The 18,780-nt window shown below is 54.7% G+C and overlaps 1 protein-coding gene across 1 annotated transcript in view; it reads right to left on the bottom strand.

The window, feature by feature from the left end:
• Positions 1–691: 691 nt before the first annotated feature.
• GNA12 (G protein subunit alpha 12) overlaps positions 692–18,780 on the bottom strand; it is a 108,895-nt gene continuing 90,806 nt past the window's right edge. The window contains exons 3-4 of the mRNA XM_047089312.1: positions 4,041–4,091; positions 692–2,764 (exon numbers count right to left, since the gene is read on the bottom strand). Of these exons, the coding sequence (XP_046945268.1) occupies positions 2,195–2,764; positions 4,041–4,091 (621 nt within the window). The 3' untranslated portion in view covers positions 692–2,194. The remainder of the gene's footprint in view (positions 2,765–4,040; positions 4,092–18,780) is intronic.

Below are 18,780 nucleotides of genomic sequence, written 5' to 3' on the forward strand. Positions count from 1 at the left end.
GTCCCTGCAGCCACGTGAAAGGACCCCAGACCGCCCCGGGGAGCCTGCCAAGACGGCTCCTGTTCCTTTAAGCCACGGTCATCGGCACTGACCCTGGGTCACATCCTTCAGTTCATGAGGAGCCCCAGGAAGCAGTGCAAAAACAGCAATTTTTTTTTCCAGCCAAAAAAGTCACAAACCCTAACAAACATAGACACAAAGCCTTGAGCACCGAGAGAGAGAGAGAGAGAGAGAGAGAGAGAGAGAGAGGGAGAGGGGGGAGAGAGGGAGAGGGAGAGGGAGAGAGAGAGGGAGAGGGAGAGGGAGAGGGAGAGGGAGAGGGAGAGAGAGAGGGAGGGAGAGAGAGAGGGAGAGGGAGAGAGAGAGGGAGGGAGAGGGAGGGAGGGAGAGGGAGGGAGAGAGGGAGAGAGAGAGGGAGGGAGAGAGGGAGAGAGAGAGGGAGGGAGAGGGAGAGAGAGAGGGAAAGAGAGGGAGAGAGAGAGGGAGGGAATGAGAGAGGGAGGGAGAGAGAGAGGGAGGGGGAGGGAGAGGGAGGGGGAGGGAGAGAGAGAGAGGGAGAGAGAGAGGGAGGGAGAAAGGGAGGGAGAAAGAGGGAGAGAGAGAGGGAGAGAGAGGGAGAGAGAGGGAGAGAGAGAGGGAGAGAGAGAGGGAGAGAGAGAGGGAGGGAGAGAGGGAGGGAGAAAGAGAGGGAGAGAGAGGGAGAGAGAGGGAGAGAGAGGGGGAGAGAGGGGGAGAGAGAAAGAGAGGGAGAGAGACAGAGGGAGTTTCCTGTGGTCTCCTCACTGAGAACACTGATGACAAGGACAAGTCAGGAGCAGGTCCTGCTGTCCTTCCTCCTGGGTCAGCACAGGCCACAAGATCGCTGGAAACGAGCCAGGATTGACGCAAAAGGGACACAGGATCGGGAGCAGGGCAGCCTCGGGACGGGGGGCCTCGCGGGTGCTACTCAGCCACAGTGACCGTGTGGTGCCAGTCAGAGGAAGCTTCCTGTTTCCTTCTAAATACTAGGAAAAGTCCTGACACACCAGACGTTTCTATCAGAGGAACGCACGGCGGGACCAGCTTGGGACGCAGTGTATCTGACAGCCAGCGGGAGACACGGGTGCAAAGGTGAGTGGGTAGGGGCGCGGGGGGGGGGGGGGGGGAGGAGATCTGCCATGTCCAAGCCCGCGGGCCTGGACAGACCTTCCTGGCTTCTCCCGGAAGAGAGCCACGTCCGGTAGTGATCACTTGTGACATGTGCACATTGACGAGGAGACCTTGGTGAGCGGAAGGTCCGAGCGGAGCCGGGAGCGGGTCCCGGTCCAAAGGCATCAAGGTGGCAGCAGTTGGCAGAAACTCGGACTCCGGCTCCAGAGTCTGGGCTTCCTGAAAGGTCAGCGGGTGGACTCACCAGGCGGCCGTGGCGTTCACACAGGCTCCGCCAGGAATCCTACCGGTGTTCAGGAGTCCCGAGGGGAGCAGGAAGCGCTCTCCCGCCTTCCAAGGGAAGGGGGCCCAGGGCGCGGCCGCGTGCAGGTATTGGAAGGTGACCGGAGGACAGAGGTCACGGGCAGAGCGGGGCGGGGCGGATCACCAGCACCGGCCGTGTGGCGTTAAGGCGAGCCCGCTCCCACCCTCCAACGCGGGGCCCCCGGCCTCATCTAGGGTGCCTGGGCCGGGGTCCCTCGAGCCGGCACCGGGGTTTTAAAAGGCAACGTGCTTGCTCTGGGAGGGGGCGCGGAGACCCCCGATCTCCCGCAAACCACCGTCGGGCAAAGCTCTCGGGTCAGTGTCTCTCACGGAAGACTGGCGGGGGAGAGGGAAGAGCCACCTGCGAGGCTGGCCGGTTCGTGTCCTGGTCATTCCCGAGTGTGCGCGGCGTGCGCACGTCCCCCCCCGCCCCCTCTCCCTCCCCGCGCACACAGTCCTCGTGAAACTGTGTCGGGAAAGGAATACGGTTTCTGTGGAGAGAGAGGGAGCGGTGTTACCAGGTGTCACGGACCGACGGCAGAGTGGCCCCTCGGATTCTCAGTAGTTTGACTACGCCCCGGGCTCGGTAGCCATCGTCCGAGTGTCCGTGGCCCCGGGCCCGGAGCGTGGCGGCGCGGCGGGCGCGGCGGCACAGACCCGGGAGGCCCACCCCGGGCCCAGGGAGGTGTGGCCGGCGGCGGCGGCGGCGGGGGGCGGCGGGGGGGGGGGGGGGCGCCCTCGCTCACTGCAGCATGATGTCCTTCAGGTTCTCCTGCAGGATGGTGTCCTTCACAGCGTGAAACACAAAGCGGATGTTCTCCGTGTCTATGGCGGTGGTGAAGTGGTGAAACAGGGGCTTGGTGCGGTTGCGTCTCTTGCGGTCGAAGCACTGGACCAGGTAGCGCTGAACGTCCTCCAGCCTGTGGGGGTCGCCCTTGAAGTCCGGGAAGTGCTTCTTGATGCTGACGGTCTTGACCTTCTCCACCAGGAGGTCCGTCTTGTTGAGGAAAAGGATTATGGAGACGTTGAAGAAGAGTTTGTTGTTGACTATGGTCTCGAAGATGCTCATGGCCTCCAGCAGCCGGTTGGTGCGCCTGTCCTCCATGAGCACCTGGTCGTACTCGCTGGACGACACCATGAACAGGATGGACGTGATGCCGTCGAAGCACTGGAACCACTTCTGGCGCTGGGACCTCTGGCCGCCCACGTCCACCATCTTAAAAGGGATTTTTTTAATGACAAAGTCGTGTTCCACAATGCCCTTGGTGGCCTTCCGCGCCAGCAGGATGTCCTGCTTGCTGGGAAAGTAATTCTGTAAAACACGGGAGAAGGGACAGGTTTAGCAGGAGAGACAGAACGCGAGGACCCAAGGGCCAGAAGAGCCCCAGGGACTTCTGTGAGAACTTGAACCAGGCACCAGAGTGACTTGCAGCGGTAAGATCAACGTTGGCCACGGCAAGGGAAGCGAAGGCATCAAGCGGCTTGTCTCCCGTGAGCGGAGGCTCCCCGGCCCGAGGCAGGTGACCGGAATCCTCACCGTCAGCTGCAGCTGACAATCCCACGTGTGCTCGTGCCCACGGGAAACTGACCGCCGCTTCGGTTTCTGCCCCACAACCACCTTCCGACTGCTGACTTCCAGAGCGTACGCGTTCCCAGACCTTACCGCCAACCGATTTAATCTAGGCTTTGCGATGCTGTTCAGATCTCGCCCGCGATATATTTAATATGTTATTCTCGGAAGTCTTTAGCAACCACGGTGACTCTTCGGTCACCGCAGTACCCTCCAGCGACCGCACAAGCACTCAGGCGGCGGCCCGGCCAGAGACCAAACGGGGCCGCCGAGGCCTCTCGGTCCGGAGACCGGCTCACGGGGTGCGGGGGACAGAGGGGCGTCTTCGGTAGCATTGCCGGGAAGGGACAGCAAAGCCGCACGTGGGGCAGCCGCAGGAGGAACGATCCAACGACCTCACAAATAAACGGCGACAAGGAAAGACGAGGGAGAGACCTTCACAGACGCTGGAGTGACGTGGCCCTCCTGTGAAGGACGGGCCTTATGAGGACGCGGACTCAAACCGCTAAAGCAAGCGGCACCCACGGGAACACACGACGACGCCCGGGCAGGTCTCAGCGCTCACCGGCCATCGGCTGAGATTACGGAACGCTGCCAATGCCTTGGGAGCAGTGGCGGCACTGTGATTAGGACTTCCGGAGCCCTATTCCGAAGAGATGGCTTCCTGGGAGGTGCGGGGGCCTGGGGGCGCATCACACGATTTGTGTTTATGTGCGTCTGAGGCTCCCCTGATAAAAAAAAGTTAAAGGAAACCCTCCGTGGTACTGAAGAACTGCCGTCCCTTGTGGCAAGCGGAGCGAAGGATTTCTCACAGAAATCTAGCAGGGAGCACGGTCCGCAGGCGGGAACGTGAGCGTGTCCTCCACCGGAAGGGGGAGTGCTCACTGCCATGCGCTCGCTGGCCGTCGGCCCTGACACCGAGCGCGGATCTAAGAGCCCAGCAGTCCCGCTCGTCACGGGGCTCACCACGTGCTCCCCAACTCTGGGTCGCAGGTTCTCGGGTGGGGACTGTACTCACCAGCTGGCCGATCCGGTCCAAGTTGTCCAGAAAGTACTTCACGGATTCACCCTGTCGCGGAGGAAGAACACACACGAGTCAGCACCGGTTGCGAACCCTGATTTGGCAACTAGACGGTCACGACAGAGTCACATGAGTGTTACTTCCTCTGTACGAATAGGAAGGTGGCAGAGAGACCCCGAGCGCACGGGCGTCTTTACACATTCAAAACGCAACTGAGCTAAAATGCGGTTTCTCTCGCCGAGACGCCAACAGCCAAATTCAGACTGTTTTCAAGTCACTCCCGCTGGACTCTGGGGACGGGAGCGTGCTGGCCCCTCTGACCAGCCAATCCCTTCCTTGCCACGGGCGAACACCGGACGCTCCGGAGCCAGAGCCTACGTTCCCGGCAGCAGCCTGTGCCGGCAGAGGTGGCCTGAGGCGCCCCAGACGTCTTCAGACAGGGTGACTCTTGAAGAGAACAGGTGCGGCACAAAATGCTTTCCAGCTTCCGGAAACAGGCCTAAAACTCCACTGCTACTCGCCACGCTCGTACGACCTGACGCACAGCCTAGGATGAGGAGGGCCTTCGGTCCGGATGTCCGTGGAGGAGCGGGGACCCCTTCGCTCCCCTGGACGTGCTGTGGACCGGAGGCCAGCGCAGACCGACGGACGCCGTTCTCCAGCTCCCGGCACACCCTGGGGCCCCCCATGCTCCGTTTCAGAAGTGTTTAGAGGCCGCGCCGAACAGAGGAAGGGCAGTCTTCCCCCAGGAAGCGGGATGTAGGAAACGCATCACGTCCCATACACTCGAGGGGCATGGCTTTCCACGGGCTTCGGCCACAGCCTCCCCACGGTGGACAGGCCACCAGGACGGTGCTGGGTCACACACGCTCCCTCACACGGGCCCGGGGAGGGTCACCTGGGGAAGCCCAGCTCAGCCTACGTTCTGCACAGGCGTGTGAAAGTGGGTGGCCACACCCACGCGGCAGGTGGCCGATCCAGGAAAGACCACCAGAAAGGCTGGCACCACGGCTTGAGCCTGTGACTTTATGGAAGAAAGGAGAGAAAGAAGACGAAAATGACAGGAGCAGCCCGTTCCTGATCTGAGCCTCTCCCCACTGTCTCCCCAGGGAGGGCACCGAGGACTCCGTTTCCTTTCGGGGGAACCAGCCTTCCCGTCGCACAGCAGCGGCCTCTCAGAGAATGCAGACGAGTGCGTGCTGTAAGGGGACGGGAGCACGCGTCACACGCAGCACACAGCTCAGGGTCAGCATTCGCAGTTTTCCTCCTCAGGTCCGGGTGCTCTAGGGACATATACACCTGGAGCCCCCGGAAGGAGACTCACTCCCCGACACCCCGGCCTCAGGCCTCTGTCCCCCGTCGACTCCAGCCTGGGTGTGGGGACAGCCGTCACCACAGAGTGGGGCGGCCGGTCCGCACGTCCCGCCGCCTCCCCTGCGGGACGGGAAGCAGCTGGTCAGTGAAGGGGCCGCAAACCCACCTGATTCATGACCGCTCCTTTGCTCACCCCAAACCCGTGTGTCTCACCCCCGCTGCCCCCCGACTCAGGGTTGCCGGAGGTGCAAGGAGAGCCTATGAAGACTCAGGACCGTGTCTGCACCCGCCTGCCACCGTGACTTTGCACCGGGAGCGGGGGTCCTGGGGTGGTTGGGCAGAGGGTCACGGCAATGCAGATGTCCCGGCCAACATTCTGTCGTCGCGGCACAAGTGTCCTGGGGGGACCCTGGGACATAGGTGATCAGCCCGACGGCACAGGAGGGAAAGGAAGAGGCCCCAGGGGACACAAGAATGGGTCACTATATTTAAAACCTGAGAAGGTGTGTCTCCCACGTCTGGGTGGAGAAATCGCCCGTGAGCTTGAACTCAGGGCCACCCCACCTGCACTTCAACGTTAAGGGACGCGGACCATCACCGCTTCTCCCTCTGCCGCGTGCCTCCCCCCTCCTACTCCTTCCAAGACGCAAGGTATATGTGGGGCTCTGCCGCTCCGCAGGGTCGGGCACCCGCACGCTTTCGGGGGAGGGCCGCATGCGAGAGGGGGAGTCGGGGTCAGCTGGACCCGCCTCGTCTCAGTGGGGGCCGAGAGGCCAGCAGGGAATGGGAGAATCGGCTCGTTCGAACCGGCAAGGAGCCACTCCGCCAGGCTGAGCGGGAGCCCAGGTGTGGACCCTGGGGTTTTACCGGCAGAGACTGACGTGTGCACCACGGGACTCGACACGCAGCCCACAGAACAGTCGTCTGCACGGGCCTCACGGCTCCCAGAGCACCAGCTCAGGAAGACGCCCAGGTTTAAATTCTGACAGATTTTCAACACTACGGGGAAGCAGTCAGGCCTTCGGAGAAGCGGCACGCGGCGGGAGCGGAGGTGCTACCGTGGACTTAGCCACTCAGAACCTCAGACTGTGCCCCCCACCCCACCATTCGTATGCAGAAATCTACGCCCCAGTGTCAAGGTATCGGGCGGTGGGGTTTCGCGGGTGCGTTGGTCCCGGTGCGTGGTCAGGGTGGAGCCCCCGGAGCACACGCTCCTGCCTCGTGGGGATACATGAGAAGATGCCGTCCACGAACCGGGGGGTGGGGGGGGGGTCTCACCACAAACCGAATCTGCTGGTGCCTTCGTCTTGGGCTTTCCAGCCTCTGGATTATTTCTCACAGACCCAAGGCTACGTATACTTGCTACCAAAGCCTAGACGGGCACAGATGATGCCTTTACAAAAAGAGAGCATCACGCGAGGCAAAACGGTGCTGGGGTCCTCTCGATGGCCGCTGCAGTAACACGGTCAGGCAAGAAAAGAACACGACAACTTGCGGGCTTTCTGTAACTCTTCATGGTCTGCAAATCTGAGTCCCTTCGTGAGTGACGGCACGGATTCACGGATTCGATACAACAACATAAATTAGTTGTGCTCAGAGGCAACCAGGCATACATCTGACATCAGCCTGCCTTCCTGACCCAACTCCCAGCAAAATGTGCATTAAAAAAGTTTTTTTAAAATCTCACAAAGAGAGTGCGAGAGAATGAGCAGGGGAGAGAGAGAGAGAGTATGAGCAGGAGAGAGGGGCAGAGGGAGGGAGAGAGTATGAGCAGGGGAGAGGGGCAGAAGGAGGGAGAGAGTATGAGCAGGGGAGAGGGGCAGAGGGAGGGAGAGAGTATGAGCAGGGGAGAGAGAGAGAGAGAGAGAGAGTATGAGCAGGGGAGAGGAGCAGAGGGAAGGAGGGAGTATGAGCAGGGGAGACGGGCAGAGGGAGGGAGAGACAATCCCCAGGCGGCTCCACACTCAGCACAGAGCCCAACTCGGGGCTGCATCCCACAACCCCGGGATCACCATCTGAGCCAAAATCGAGAGTTGGACGCTCAACCAATCGAACCACCCAGGCGCCCCAAATGTGCACTTTTATTAGCAGCCGCTGGACAAGTCTGGGGGGGGTGCTGGTGATCGAGCGGGCAGAGGGGGCGATCAGTGTCAAGGAACTACGTTGGGACACTCGCATCCGTGCCGCAGACAGGCGGATGTGGCCGGAAAAGTGCGCACGCCTGGGCACATCACCCGCGCAAAGAGAAGGATCATTTTCAGCAGATGGACTGTCTCCTGCACCGTCCTCCCTGGGAGCGCCCATCACCCACACCGGCCGCACGAGAATCCCATGTAGCGGGCTCACCACTGCTTCCAAGCTTCTGTTGGCATCATCAGACCCAGACCCAGCCTCCTGCACCCCTGCCTGCCCGCGCTCTGGCGGTCCCCGTCGGCGGACACTGGTTGGCCCCATCCGCCTCAATCGGCTAAGTCAAGATCTCCAGAGAACGGACTCAGCTCTTTCAACACAAGATCAGTATTCCAGGTTGACTGGTCACACCTGTTTCTCTGCCAGCAACGTGACCCACACCCTTCCACTGGAGGTACTTCCTGAGGTGGAGGTGAGTGCATGGAGGGGGTTCCCTGGGGCTGGGGTGTGAGAAAGGACAAAGGAGGTGTGAAGGTGGGTGGAGGAAGAAAAACACAAATCTTCACTTGGGGCGAGTGGCTTTTTAGTTTGAAATCCTGTCTGGGCACTCGTAAGCCCCTCCTACAGCTCCAGAATCCTATAGCTCCAGAATCAGGGAAGCTGGTCTTTAGGTTCTAACAGGGGATCGACTGTGCTGGGAGATCCAGGACTTGACAACGGTGAGCCAGACGACCCGGAGATTAGTTTACTCATTTAAACATAACAAATTACAAAGACACAATTTTTTTTAATGTCTATTTTTCAGAGAAAGTGAGTGAGCAGGGGAGGGGCAGAGAGGGGGAGAGAAATTCCCAGGCAGGTTCAGCACTGTCAGCACAGAGTCTGATGTGGGGCTCGACCTTGTGAACCACAAGATCGTGACCCTAGTCGAGATCAAGAGTCGGACACTTAACCTACTGAGCCACCCAGGTGCCTCCAGATTACAAAGACAAATTTTGAAACTGCTGTAGGTTAAAAACAACAAGTTATTTCAAGGGTCAGATTTTCATTTCCATTACTTAACAAATATCCAATTTAAGTCTTAACTTTGGCTTAACAGAGATGCTGACCAAACAACATGTGTGAATAGAGGGTTCCTACAAATACTTAAAAAAAACATGAATTCCCAAAAGGAAACCTCATCTTGAATTCCGGCTTTGCTAACTAAGTTGAATGCGTATGACGCTTCACCGGGGTCGAGAGTAAATGATCTCACAGCCGTGAAAGCATTCTGGACAAAGATAAAACCCCATATTCATACACATCGTCAAAACAGAGGTTCTCCCATTTTAATCTGGGTTTAATTTTAATCTGGGTTTAATCTGGGAGATTAAAATCTCCCATTTTAATCTAGGACCTGTCTGTTGCTAATTTATGATCCTACTATATCAGGGAAAAGATTCACTGCGGCGCTTGTACGGCATCGAAAGCCTGGGAAGACCGCAAACGTCCACGGACAGAAGGCTGGCCGGGTAACGCAGGCGACCTCCACAGGCGGTCGGACACGGCTGGTGAGAAGAGGTGCAAGACACAAAGTACGATGTGTCTCCTTGCGTGTGAGGAATGGTGCGGAAATTGAAACACTGACTATTTGCTCATATTTAAAAAAGGAAACGTAGATAAACCAGCAACAGATAGAAACGATGAGGTACGGGGAGGGGACAACAGGGCAGGAGCGGGACGTCTCAATGCATTCTGGCTTTGGAACCATGTGAAGATCTTACATAATTAAAAACGAAATTTATTTAAAAAATCCACCCCTCAGAATGGAAACCAAACTAAGAGACATGAACCTAACAGCATGTCAGGTGGGGGCAGGGCCCCTGGACTCCGGCGGCCTCGCCCTTCTGCCCCAGCACGAGCAGGTGCACGGGAAGCCGGCCCAAGGCGCGCCCACGCTGGAGGTCCTGCTAGGCCACCCGGCCGTGCCAAGGCTTGCGTCCCATATCCAGGCTCTGAGTCCCCCACCCCGGTTCCTGGGGACAGCTGCTCCTTCCCAGCTGTGACTAAGGCCCCAGGGAAAGGCCCAGGGTGGCGCTCTAATATGCCAGGCCCCTCTGAGATTTGTCTTTTTCTTCTGCTCAGGTAAAAGTAACGTAACAGAAAACTAACCACTTTCAAGTGTACATAGGGGCGCCTGGGTGGCTCAGTCGGTAGAGCACGTGACTCTTGACGTCAGGATCGTGAGTTCAAGCCCCACGTTGGCTATAGAGATTACTTAAATAAAGGTAATAAAATCTTTAAAAAATAAAGCATACGTAACACGGTGGCACGTAGCACGTTCAAGGTGACGTACAACCACCACCTCTACCTTGTTGGAAAACACTGTCATCACCCCCAAAGGCAATCGCGCCCACGAGCGGTTACCCCCCCACTCCCGGACAACCACCCATCAGCTTTCTGTCTCTCTGGGTTTGCCAATCTTGGGTACTTCGTAGCAACGGACTGACTTGCTCCACTGGGCACCGTGTTTCACCGCGTCATGGCGGGGTGAGCACTCTGTTCCTTTCTACGGCTGGACAGCGCCCCACTGCGTGGACCCACACAGTGTTTATCCGCTGGCCAGCTGATGGGCATCTGGGCTGCCTCCAGCGTCTGGCTACTGCTGTGACCGTTCTTGTACAAGTTTCCATTCGGATGCCGGTCTTTGGTCCTTTGGGGCAGACATTCCACCTGGCGGTGGAGTTTCTGGGTCACATGGCAACTATGTTTAATTTTTAAAAATTTTTCAAATGCTTATTTATTTTTAAGAGACAGAGAGAGACAGACAGAATGTGAGCAGGGGAGGGGCAGAGAGAGAGGGAGAGACAGAATCCGAAGCAGGCCCCAGGCTCCGAGCTGTCACCACAGAACCCGACGTGGGGCTCGAACTCACGGACTGTGAGATCATGACCTGAGCCTAAGTCGGACGCTTAACCGACTGAGCCACCCAGGCGCCCCATGTGTTTAACTTTTTGAGGAATCACCCAAGTGTGTTCCTCAGCGGCTGCACGGTTTGCACCTGTATCAGCAAAGGTAAGAAGGTTCCCCTTCGTCAGGACACTTGTTTTCCAGGTGTTTAATTGCAGCCGCCGCACCTCACTGTGATCTGTGTGGGATCCAAGGCGGTCTGTGCATAATGAACAGCTGTCAGGCTCATTCCTCAAACGGTTCTGGAAGTTGAATAGCACGGGTTACAGACCCAGCCTTGGAAACGACAGATCTAATCCTTCATTTGTGTCACAGGGACCACCACAGAAAAATGAGCCAGAAAGAAACCAGGGCATGATTTTAGATCTTCTTTTTCTCCATATGAGAAAGCACGCACACCATGGGGTGAGGGAGGGGCGGAGAGGGGAGGGGCGGGTGGGGGGGCGGAGAGGGGAGGGGCGGGTGGGGGGGGCGGAGAGGGGAGGGGCGGGTGGGGGGGGCGGAGAGGGGAGGGGCGGGTGGGGGGGCGGAGAGGGGAGGGGCGGAGAGGGGAGGGGCGGGTGGGGGGGCGGAGAGGGGAGGGGCGGGTGGGGGGGGGCTTGGCCAGTTCTTAGAGGTTCCAAATGCAGAGTCACACCCTCCTACTCTGGCACTTAAGGAACCTGCAAGTTGTCACTCCAGTCTCCACACAAGCTGAACAAGCACGACTCTTTTTAGAGCCACACGAGACTGGACGTTCCAGGGTTGCTGCCCCCCGATCTGGACAGGCAGGTGAATATGAGGGACAGGAACGTGGCTGGAGCCAGCAATGCATCCAGCTTTCAACGGAAAGTGACAATGTCCGCTCTATAAAAGGCAAAATCGCAGTCTGAAGAGACTGAGCAAGCCCTGGAGCCAGACTCAGATGCGGCAGAGGGTCTGCGATTAACACATCAGGAATTTAAAACAATTATGATTAATATGCTAAGCATTTGACGGAAAAAGTACACGACATGAAAGAACATATGGGGAATTTAAGCAGGGAGATGGAAACTCCACCTCCCGATGGATCAAATGGAAGTACCAAAAGGAAATCACAAAGCACATTAGAAAATATTTTCGGCGGTGCCCGGGTGGCTCAGTCGGTTAAGCATCCGAGTCTTGGTTTCAGCTCAGGTCACGATCTCATGGTTTGTGAGTTCAAGCCCCACATCAGGTTCCATGCTGACAGTGTAGAGCCTGCTGGGATTCTCTGTCTCCCCAATCTCTCTGCCCTTCTCCTGGCTTGCTGTCTCTCACAATAAATAAATGAAGTTAAAAAAATTTTTTTTAAAATATTTTGGGATGTATTTAATGTATTATCTAAGGGAGAAATCTGTAGCTCTAAATGTTAGCAATGTATGTATGATACGTATTGAATCACTACATTGTATATGTGAAATACAACACTTTATACTGCAACTAAAATTTAAAAATAAATGTTTATATTAGAAAAGAAAATAGATCCAAAATCATTGACTGAAGTTTCTTTCTCAAAGGGCCTAAAAAGGACGAGTAAAGAAAACCCCAGGTGAGTAGAGGGAAGGAAATAAAGACCACATATCACCGAAATAGAAAATGGACAAACGACAAAAAAATTAACAGGGCCAAAAGTGTCTTCAAAAAGGCCAACGAAACGGGTAACGTCCTAGCCAGAGTAACCCAGCAAGAAAAGGGAAATTGCTAGTACCGGCAATTAAAGAGGAGTTACACTATGGATCCTACAGACATTAAAAAAATATGGAGAGGACATTCTGAACAACTTGATGCTAACAAACTGGATTTCTTAGAAGAAATGGACAAAATGTTTTAAAGATTTAATTTACTAACTGAAAATCTGTCCAAACCTATATTTACTTAAAAAAAACAAAAAGCACCTGAATTTATTATAAAAAATGTTCCCCCAAAGAAAACCTGCCGTCAACACTCACGAACAGGTTCTGTGTGGACAGTTTCCATTTCTCTGGGTAAGCGCTCAGGAGTGAGATTGCTGGGTCACATGGTTAAGTACAAATTTAGTGTTTAGAAGAAACTCCCAGACTATAATCCAGGACAGCAGCATCATCCACATTCCTGCCAGCCATGCGGAGGGGACCTGGCTTCTCTGTATCCTGGCCAGCCTTTGCTATGGGTGCTGTGTTTTCCTTTCTTTCCTTCCTTTTTTTAAATTTTTTTTTTTTCAACGTTTATTTATTTTTGGGACAGAGAGAGACAGAGCATGAACGGGGAAGGGGCAGAGAGAGAGGGAGACACAGAGTCGGAAACAGGCTCCAGGCTCCGAGCCATCAGCCCAGAGCCCGACGCGGGGCTCGAACTCACGGACCGCGAGATCGTGACCTGGCTGAAGTCGGACGCTCAACCGACTGCGCCACCCAGGCGCCCCTCCTTCCTTTTTTTAAAAGTAGGCGTCAAACCCAACACAGGGCTTGAACTCATGACCCCAAGATCAAGATCTGAGCTGAGATCAAGAGTTGGAAGACCGAGCCACCCGGGCACCGGTGGCCGCTGGTCTTCTTTTCTGACTTCTAACATGTATCTCAACATGGTTTTGCGTTTCCCTTAACCTAACCTGCAAAGACCCGATGGCCAGTGATGTCGACCGCCTCCCATGTACTTACCTGCCACGTGCACATCCTCTCGGGGGGAATCTCTTTAGATCTTTTGCCCATTTTCTAGTTGGACTGTTTTATTACCATTGAGTCTCAAGAATTCTTTGTTTTTTTGAGATGAGTCCTTTCGTAGATGTGTGGTTGGCAAATATTTTGTGTCTGCGGCCTCTTAAGAGGGTCTTTTGCAGAGCAGGTTTTAATTTTGATGAAATCAAAATTGATGTTTTTTCAAAAATGATTTTTTTCTTTTATGGGTTTTGCTTTTGGGGTCTTATCCAGCCTTAGGTCCCAGAGTTTCTATCATGTCACCTTCTCAAAATTCTCTTTCATTTAAATCTACATGCCGGTCTAAGTTGTGCGTAAGGTTGTGAGATTCAGGTCACGGTTCTTCTTCTTTCTTTTCCGGTCTACGGCTATCCAACTGCTTCAGCAGCATACGTGGAAGGCTGGCCTTCCTTTACTGAACCGGTTTTGCACCTCTGCACACTTGTGCGGAGCTAACCTCTGGGTCTGTCCCACTGACCTGTGTCTGTCCCTCTGTCGGTATCACTGTCTTGATTAATACAGCTGCATCCAAGGTCTCGACATGAGACACGGATAACTTGTACTTTATTCTTCATTTTCTCAATGGTTTGGGCTATTCTTGTGCCTCTCCAAATTTTGGAAGGATCATATTTATATTTACAAAAGGTCTGGCTGAGATTTTAGCAGGAGCTCTGTGTTTAGTAGGAACAGAAACCTGTATATACATTTGGGGAGAACTCACACTGTTCCTATGTTGAGCCTCCTAATCCAGGAGCCCAAACCAACTCTCCATCTGTTCAGACCCTCTGATTTTTTTAATGAGCGTCCTGTCACTTTTCATCATACAAGTCCCATCCCATCTACATTATGCTAAATTTACATGCAAGTATTTCCCCCTTTTTTGTGAGCAATTGTGAACAGTAATGGCACATTTGTTTGCCTGTGTTCATTGCTAGTATACAGAAATAAAATTGATTTTTGTATTTATTGAGCTTATATCCTGTCGACTTGCTTAATTTACTTAGTCCTGTGACTTTTTGGGTGGGTTCCTTTACATTTTATATGTCATCTGCCAATAGGAACTTTTCTGACTTATATGCCCCTTTTCTTTCTTATATTTCCTGCCTTATTCCAATAGCTGAAACAGACGTTTATTATTTTTCAAATATTTACTTTTTTGGGGGAAAAGAAAAGTGGGGGAGGGGCAGAGTGAGGGGGACAGAGGATCCAAAGTGGGATCTGCAATGACAGGCTGATAGAAGTGAGCCCGACGTGGGGCTTGAACTCACGAACTGCGAGATCACGACCTGAGCCAAAGTTGGACGCTGAACTCACTGAGCCACCCAGGTGCCCCGTGAAACAGACTTTTATAAAAATGTTTAAAACCTCTTCTTTGGAAAACGCAGAGCACGAGGACAAAAGAACCTACGTAATTGGAGAGACATGGCATGTTCATCAATTGTAGGAGCCTCAACACTGTTAAGATGCCAGTTCTGCCCAGATTGACCTACGGATGCCGTATAATGCCAACCAAAGTCCCAGCAGCCATTTTTTTTTTTTTTTTGGTAGAAAATAACAAGCTCATTTTAAAAACAGTTTTAAAAAGTGACCTCGAATAAATCGATTTTATAAAAGGAAAGCATCTTTTCGATGCCTGATTTCCAGACTTTCTATGAAAGAGGGGGTTGGTGCGAGAAAAGGCAGACAACTGAGCAGAAACCAGAGTCTGGGCGCAGGACCTCACAGAGACGGCCAAGTGCATTTTGACAGTTGTCAAGGCAAATCAAGATGGGGAAACGGGCATTGTTTCAAAAAATGGTGCCGGAGACACTGGTGATCTGTACGGGGGAAAAAAGAGACATAGACCCTTACCCATATCATACACGAAAATTAAAGTGTGTCTGCAGACCTAAATGTGAAAGCTAAAACTAAAACCACAGAGTTGATAAAAACACAGGTGAAAATCTTTGTAATCTGGGGTTAGGAAAAGAGGCCTGTGCTGGCAGGATTTGAAGATGGGCCTCAGTGACTTGTGTCCGTGTACAATCTCGTTCTCTGGAGCATGGGAGGGGCCCGTGGAGAGCAAGAGACCGCACACCTTGACTGGGCTACTCTGAGCCGATCAAGAGAGATGATCCGGGGTGGGCCTGACCTAATCTGGTGAGCCTTTTCAAAGAAGCGTCATGTTGTAAGAGGAGGGGCCCCATGGCAGGGAACCTAGGGCAGCCCCTGGAAGCTGGCCAGAAACCCACAAAACAACAGAGATCTCTGTCACACAACTGCAAGGAAATGAACTCTGCCAATGACAGGCAGCTGGCAAGCGACATTAGGTGAGACCACAGGCCCACCGACACCTTGATCTCAGCCTGATGAGACCTTGAGAGCAGATGACCCAGTGAGGTCCAGACACCAGGACTCCTGACCTGCCCCTGCTGTGAGACAGCGCATTTGTGTGGTTGTTTTAACTTCCTCCATTGTACCAGGTACCTGCAACACAACCGTTAACCGCGGAAGAAAAGGCCACCTTCACTGTGTGTCCTCAGCTCCAATAGCGTCTTGACCCTTAGGAACCAAATGCTTGTTGGTGAATGAAGATACGGACTTTTTTCTTTTTTTTTTAATGTCTATTTTTGAGAGAGGGAGAGAGCAGGGGAGGGGCAGAGGATCTGAAGCGGGTTCTGAACTGGCAGTGGAGAGCCCGATGTGGGGCTCGAACTCACTAACTGTGAGATCGTGACCTGAGCTGAAGTTGGATGCTTAACCGACTGAGCCTCCCAGGTGCCCCAGATACGGATTTTTCCAAAGCAGACCCTTCTAGCGCTACCCTAGACATTATTTCCTCTGATAACTCAGTGGATTGCTGGCTTGAGTTTGCCGTCGAGGACCTGTCTAGAAAAACGTGCCCCTGCATCAGAATGGCAGATAATAAGGAATTCTTCCTCCTCCTTATAATGGAGCTGCTCGAGTCACATAACACAGGACTAAAAGCCCAGTGAGTGTCTGGAAAATCTCCTGCTATGGCATTAGTCATCAGCGAACTCACAACAAAGGGGATGAGTCAGAGTCCGTTTCTTCAGGTTCGTTACGGAAAGCCCCTGTGCTTTCACTGCCTTACTCAAATAAAACCAGGGAAGCGTCTCCCCTGGACACAACACCTCCCAAACTATCAATATTTACCGTATTAGAGAACTGAAGTAACTTAGAAATACAGTTGTAACAGGCATGTATCTAGGCAGCCACCAGAACGATGATATCATCACACACGATGTGGCCTCTGGAAAACTCCAGTGTCCGCTCTCGAGTAAATAACAGTGCAAAAGGCAAATGGCGTCTCAGTCTTATTCTGAGAACAGTGTCGGTCTTGAGGCGCCCTCGCCAGGACCTCAGGGATCCCCAGGCCACACTTGGGGAAGCACTGCCCGAGAGGACACTGAACGTGAGCCAGAATGCCCCCAGCGGCAGGATCATCAAAGCCGAGGCTGGAAAAACCCAGTCAACCCTGACCTCACCGGATAAACAGATGGCAGCATATTCCAGAACCGCACAGGAGAATGAACAAGAGGGAACCATTACCATGTGCATCAATACGATGAATCACAAAATAAATCGGTGAATGAAAAAAACAAGCGGCAGTACAACATTTACACTATTCTTGACTTACGTGATGTTTAAAAACTGGCAAAATTAAACACAACCACAGTTACAGTAGCTAACACACATACAAAGTTTACCAGGTGCCCCGTGCGGATCCAAGTGCTTTACACATATTAACTCAGTTAATCCTCAAAATGATGCTTGAGGCCGGTATGACGGTCATCCCCATTTGACGGATAAAACTGAGGCAGAGAACGGCTCGGGGATACACGGGAGGTAAAACTACAAATAAAAAGAACGTTAGCCGACATCAGAAGGGCGGCTACGGCTGGGCGGGGGGTGTATCCAGGAGCAGGAGAGCCGACAGTGGGTGACACATTACCACTGATGCCCCCCGCTTTTTTAAAATTCTTTTTCAACATTTATTCATTTTTGAGAGACTGAGAAAGACAGAGTGTGAGCACAGGAGGAGCAGAGAGAGAGAGGGAGACACAGAATCCGAAGCAGCTCCAGGCCCTGAGCTGCCAGCACGGAGCCCGACGCGGGGCTCGAACCCAGGAACCGTGAGATCATGACCCGAGCCGAAGTCGGACGCGCCCCGCCGCTGATGCTCTTGATCTGCACGGTGGGGGTGTGTGCAGATGCGTCCCCTACTACTGCTGACCGTGTGTCCTTGTTTCCTGCGCAGGTACAGGACTGGGACAGAGACACAGCGAAGGCGGTATGGACCACGCTCACGGCCGGCGGCCTCTAGTTTGGGAAGTGCACACCCCATACGCGGCACCGGCCCTGACGGCCTGGCTTTCAGAGCCTGGGATCGAGGCTTCTCCCTGCCGCTGGCAGCCTGGTCCCGGGGCTACGAATACAAAAAAACGACACAAACACTCAACAAAGCAGAGGAACACCTAGCACCTGAAGGCTGGGGAACTGGAGTTGAACAGAGAGGCGTCTGCTAGTGCTGGACGACCGTGCGCCCTGTCCTTCCCTTCCACCCCTGTCCGGGGAACAGGTGGGAAATACTGAGAGAGGACTAGATAGGTAGAAAATGGTGAATTATCGAGGACTTCCAAGTGGGAGAGAGATCGCTTTTGCCAAACCAGTTACGCAGGCTCACAGCTGTGGGCCCATGTCACATGTTCCTTCTGTCCCCGCGTCAGCCCTGGAACACCCAGGTGGCGCTCAGCCCCCTTCCCCTCTGAGCCGTCAATGCTGCTGCTCTCTGGACCCAGGGGGTGAGCATGCCAGAGCCCACGGTGCCCTTCCAACCGCCCAGACCACGTTCTCCTCACTGCTGGGCACAGCCCCCACCCCCAACCAGGCACGCAGGACCCCTGGGGCCCCGCCCCCCGGCAATGCACCCACAGCCCCCCCTCTGCACACAGGATCCCTGGGGCCCTGCCCCGCCCCAATGCACCACAGCCCCCAAGGCGCTCAGTACCTTTGGGCACGCCCCCCCCTCAATGCACCCATGGCCACCTTCCCCCCACACCCCTGCATGCAGGACCCCCAGGCACACACAGCGCCACGTGCTAGACCAGCTAAGTTCCCCTGACGCCAGATGCCACGCTGGAGCTGGTGACAGAGCTGGTGCAGGCCCATCCTTGCGTGCCACACAAGCCTGTGGCTGTCCCTTTAAGCCTCCCCCACACCCCTCGCCCCTCCTCGCACCGCACCAGCAGCTCATCCAGGGAGCTAAGTTTAGCTCCCTCCACTTCCAGTCTTGCCTCCAGGGCCAGCCTGTGCTAGTGGGGCCCGCAAGGCTCTCTGAAGCCACCACAGGCTTGCTTCGTAGCACGGAGGGCCTGACCTGGATCAGCGGTCCACTCCCTGGAGGGCGGGGGATCCTGCACACAGAGGTTTTTGGGGAAGGGGGACGGCACCCCTCTGACCGGACTCTTCCTCGCCCCAGCACAGTCTGGCCTCACAGTCGGGACAAGGGTGGCCCGGTCAGTCCCCCACGGTCCGTGACTCATCTGGGGACAGCTTGTTGTTTTGGGCCCAAAACAAGAACCTTTAAACGGAGCCACGACACGACACGCACCTCACCGATCGGCTCCCTCTGCCACCTGGACCTCAGGTCGGGGTCCTTCGGAGAAAGC

Source organism: Lynx rufus, unplaced genomic scaffold (genome assembly GCF_022079265.1).
Source record: "Lynx rufus isolate CCGP_SWC_20201006 ecotype Redwood Valley unplaced genomic scaffold, mLynRuf1.p SCAF_27, whole genome shotgun sequence".
In the NCBI taxonomy this organism is placed as follows: domain Eukaryota; kingdom Metazoa; phylum Chordata; class Mammalia; order Carnivora; family Felidae; genus Lynx; species Lynx rufus.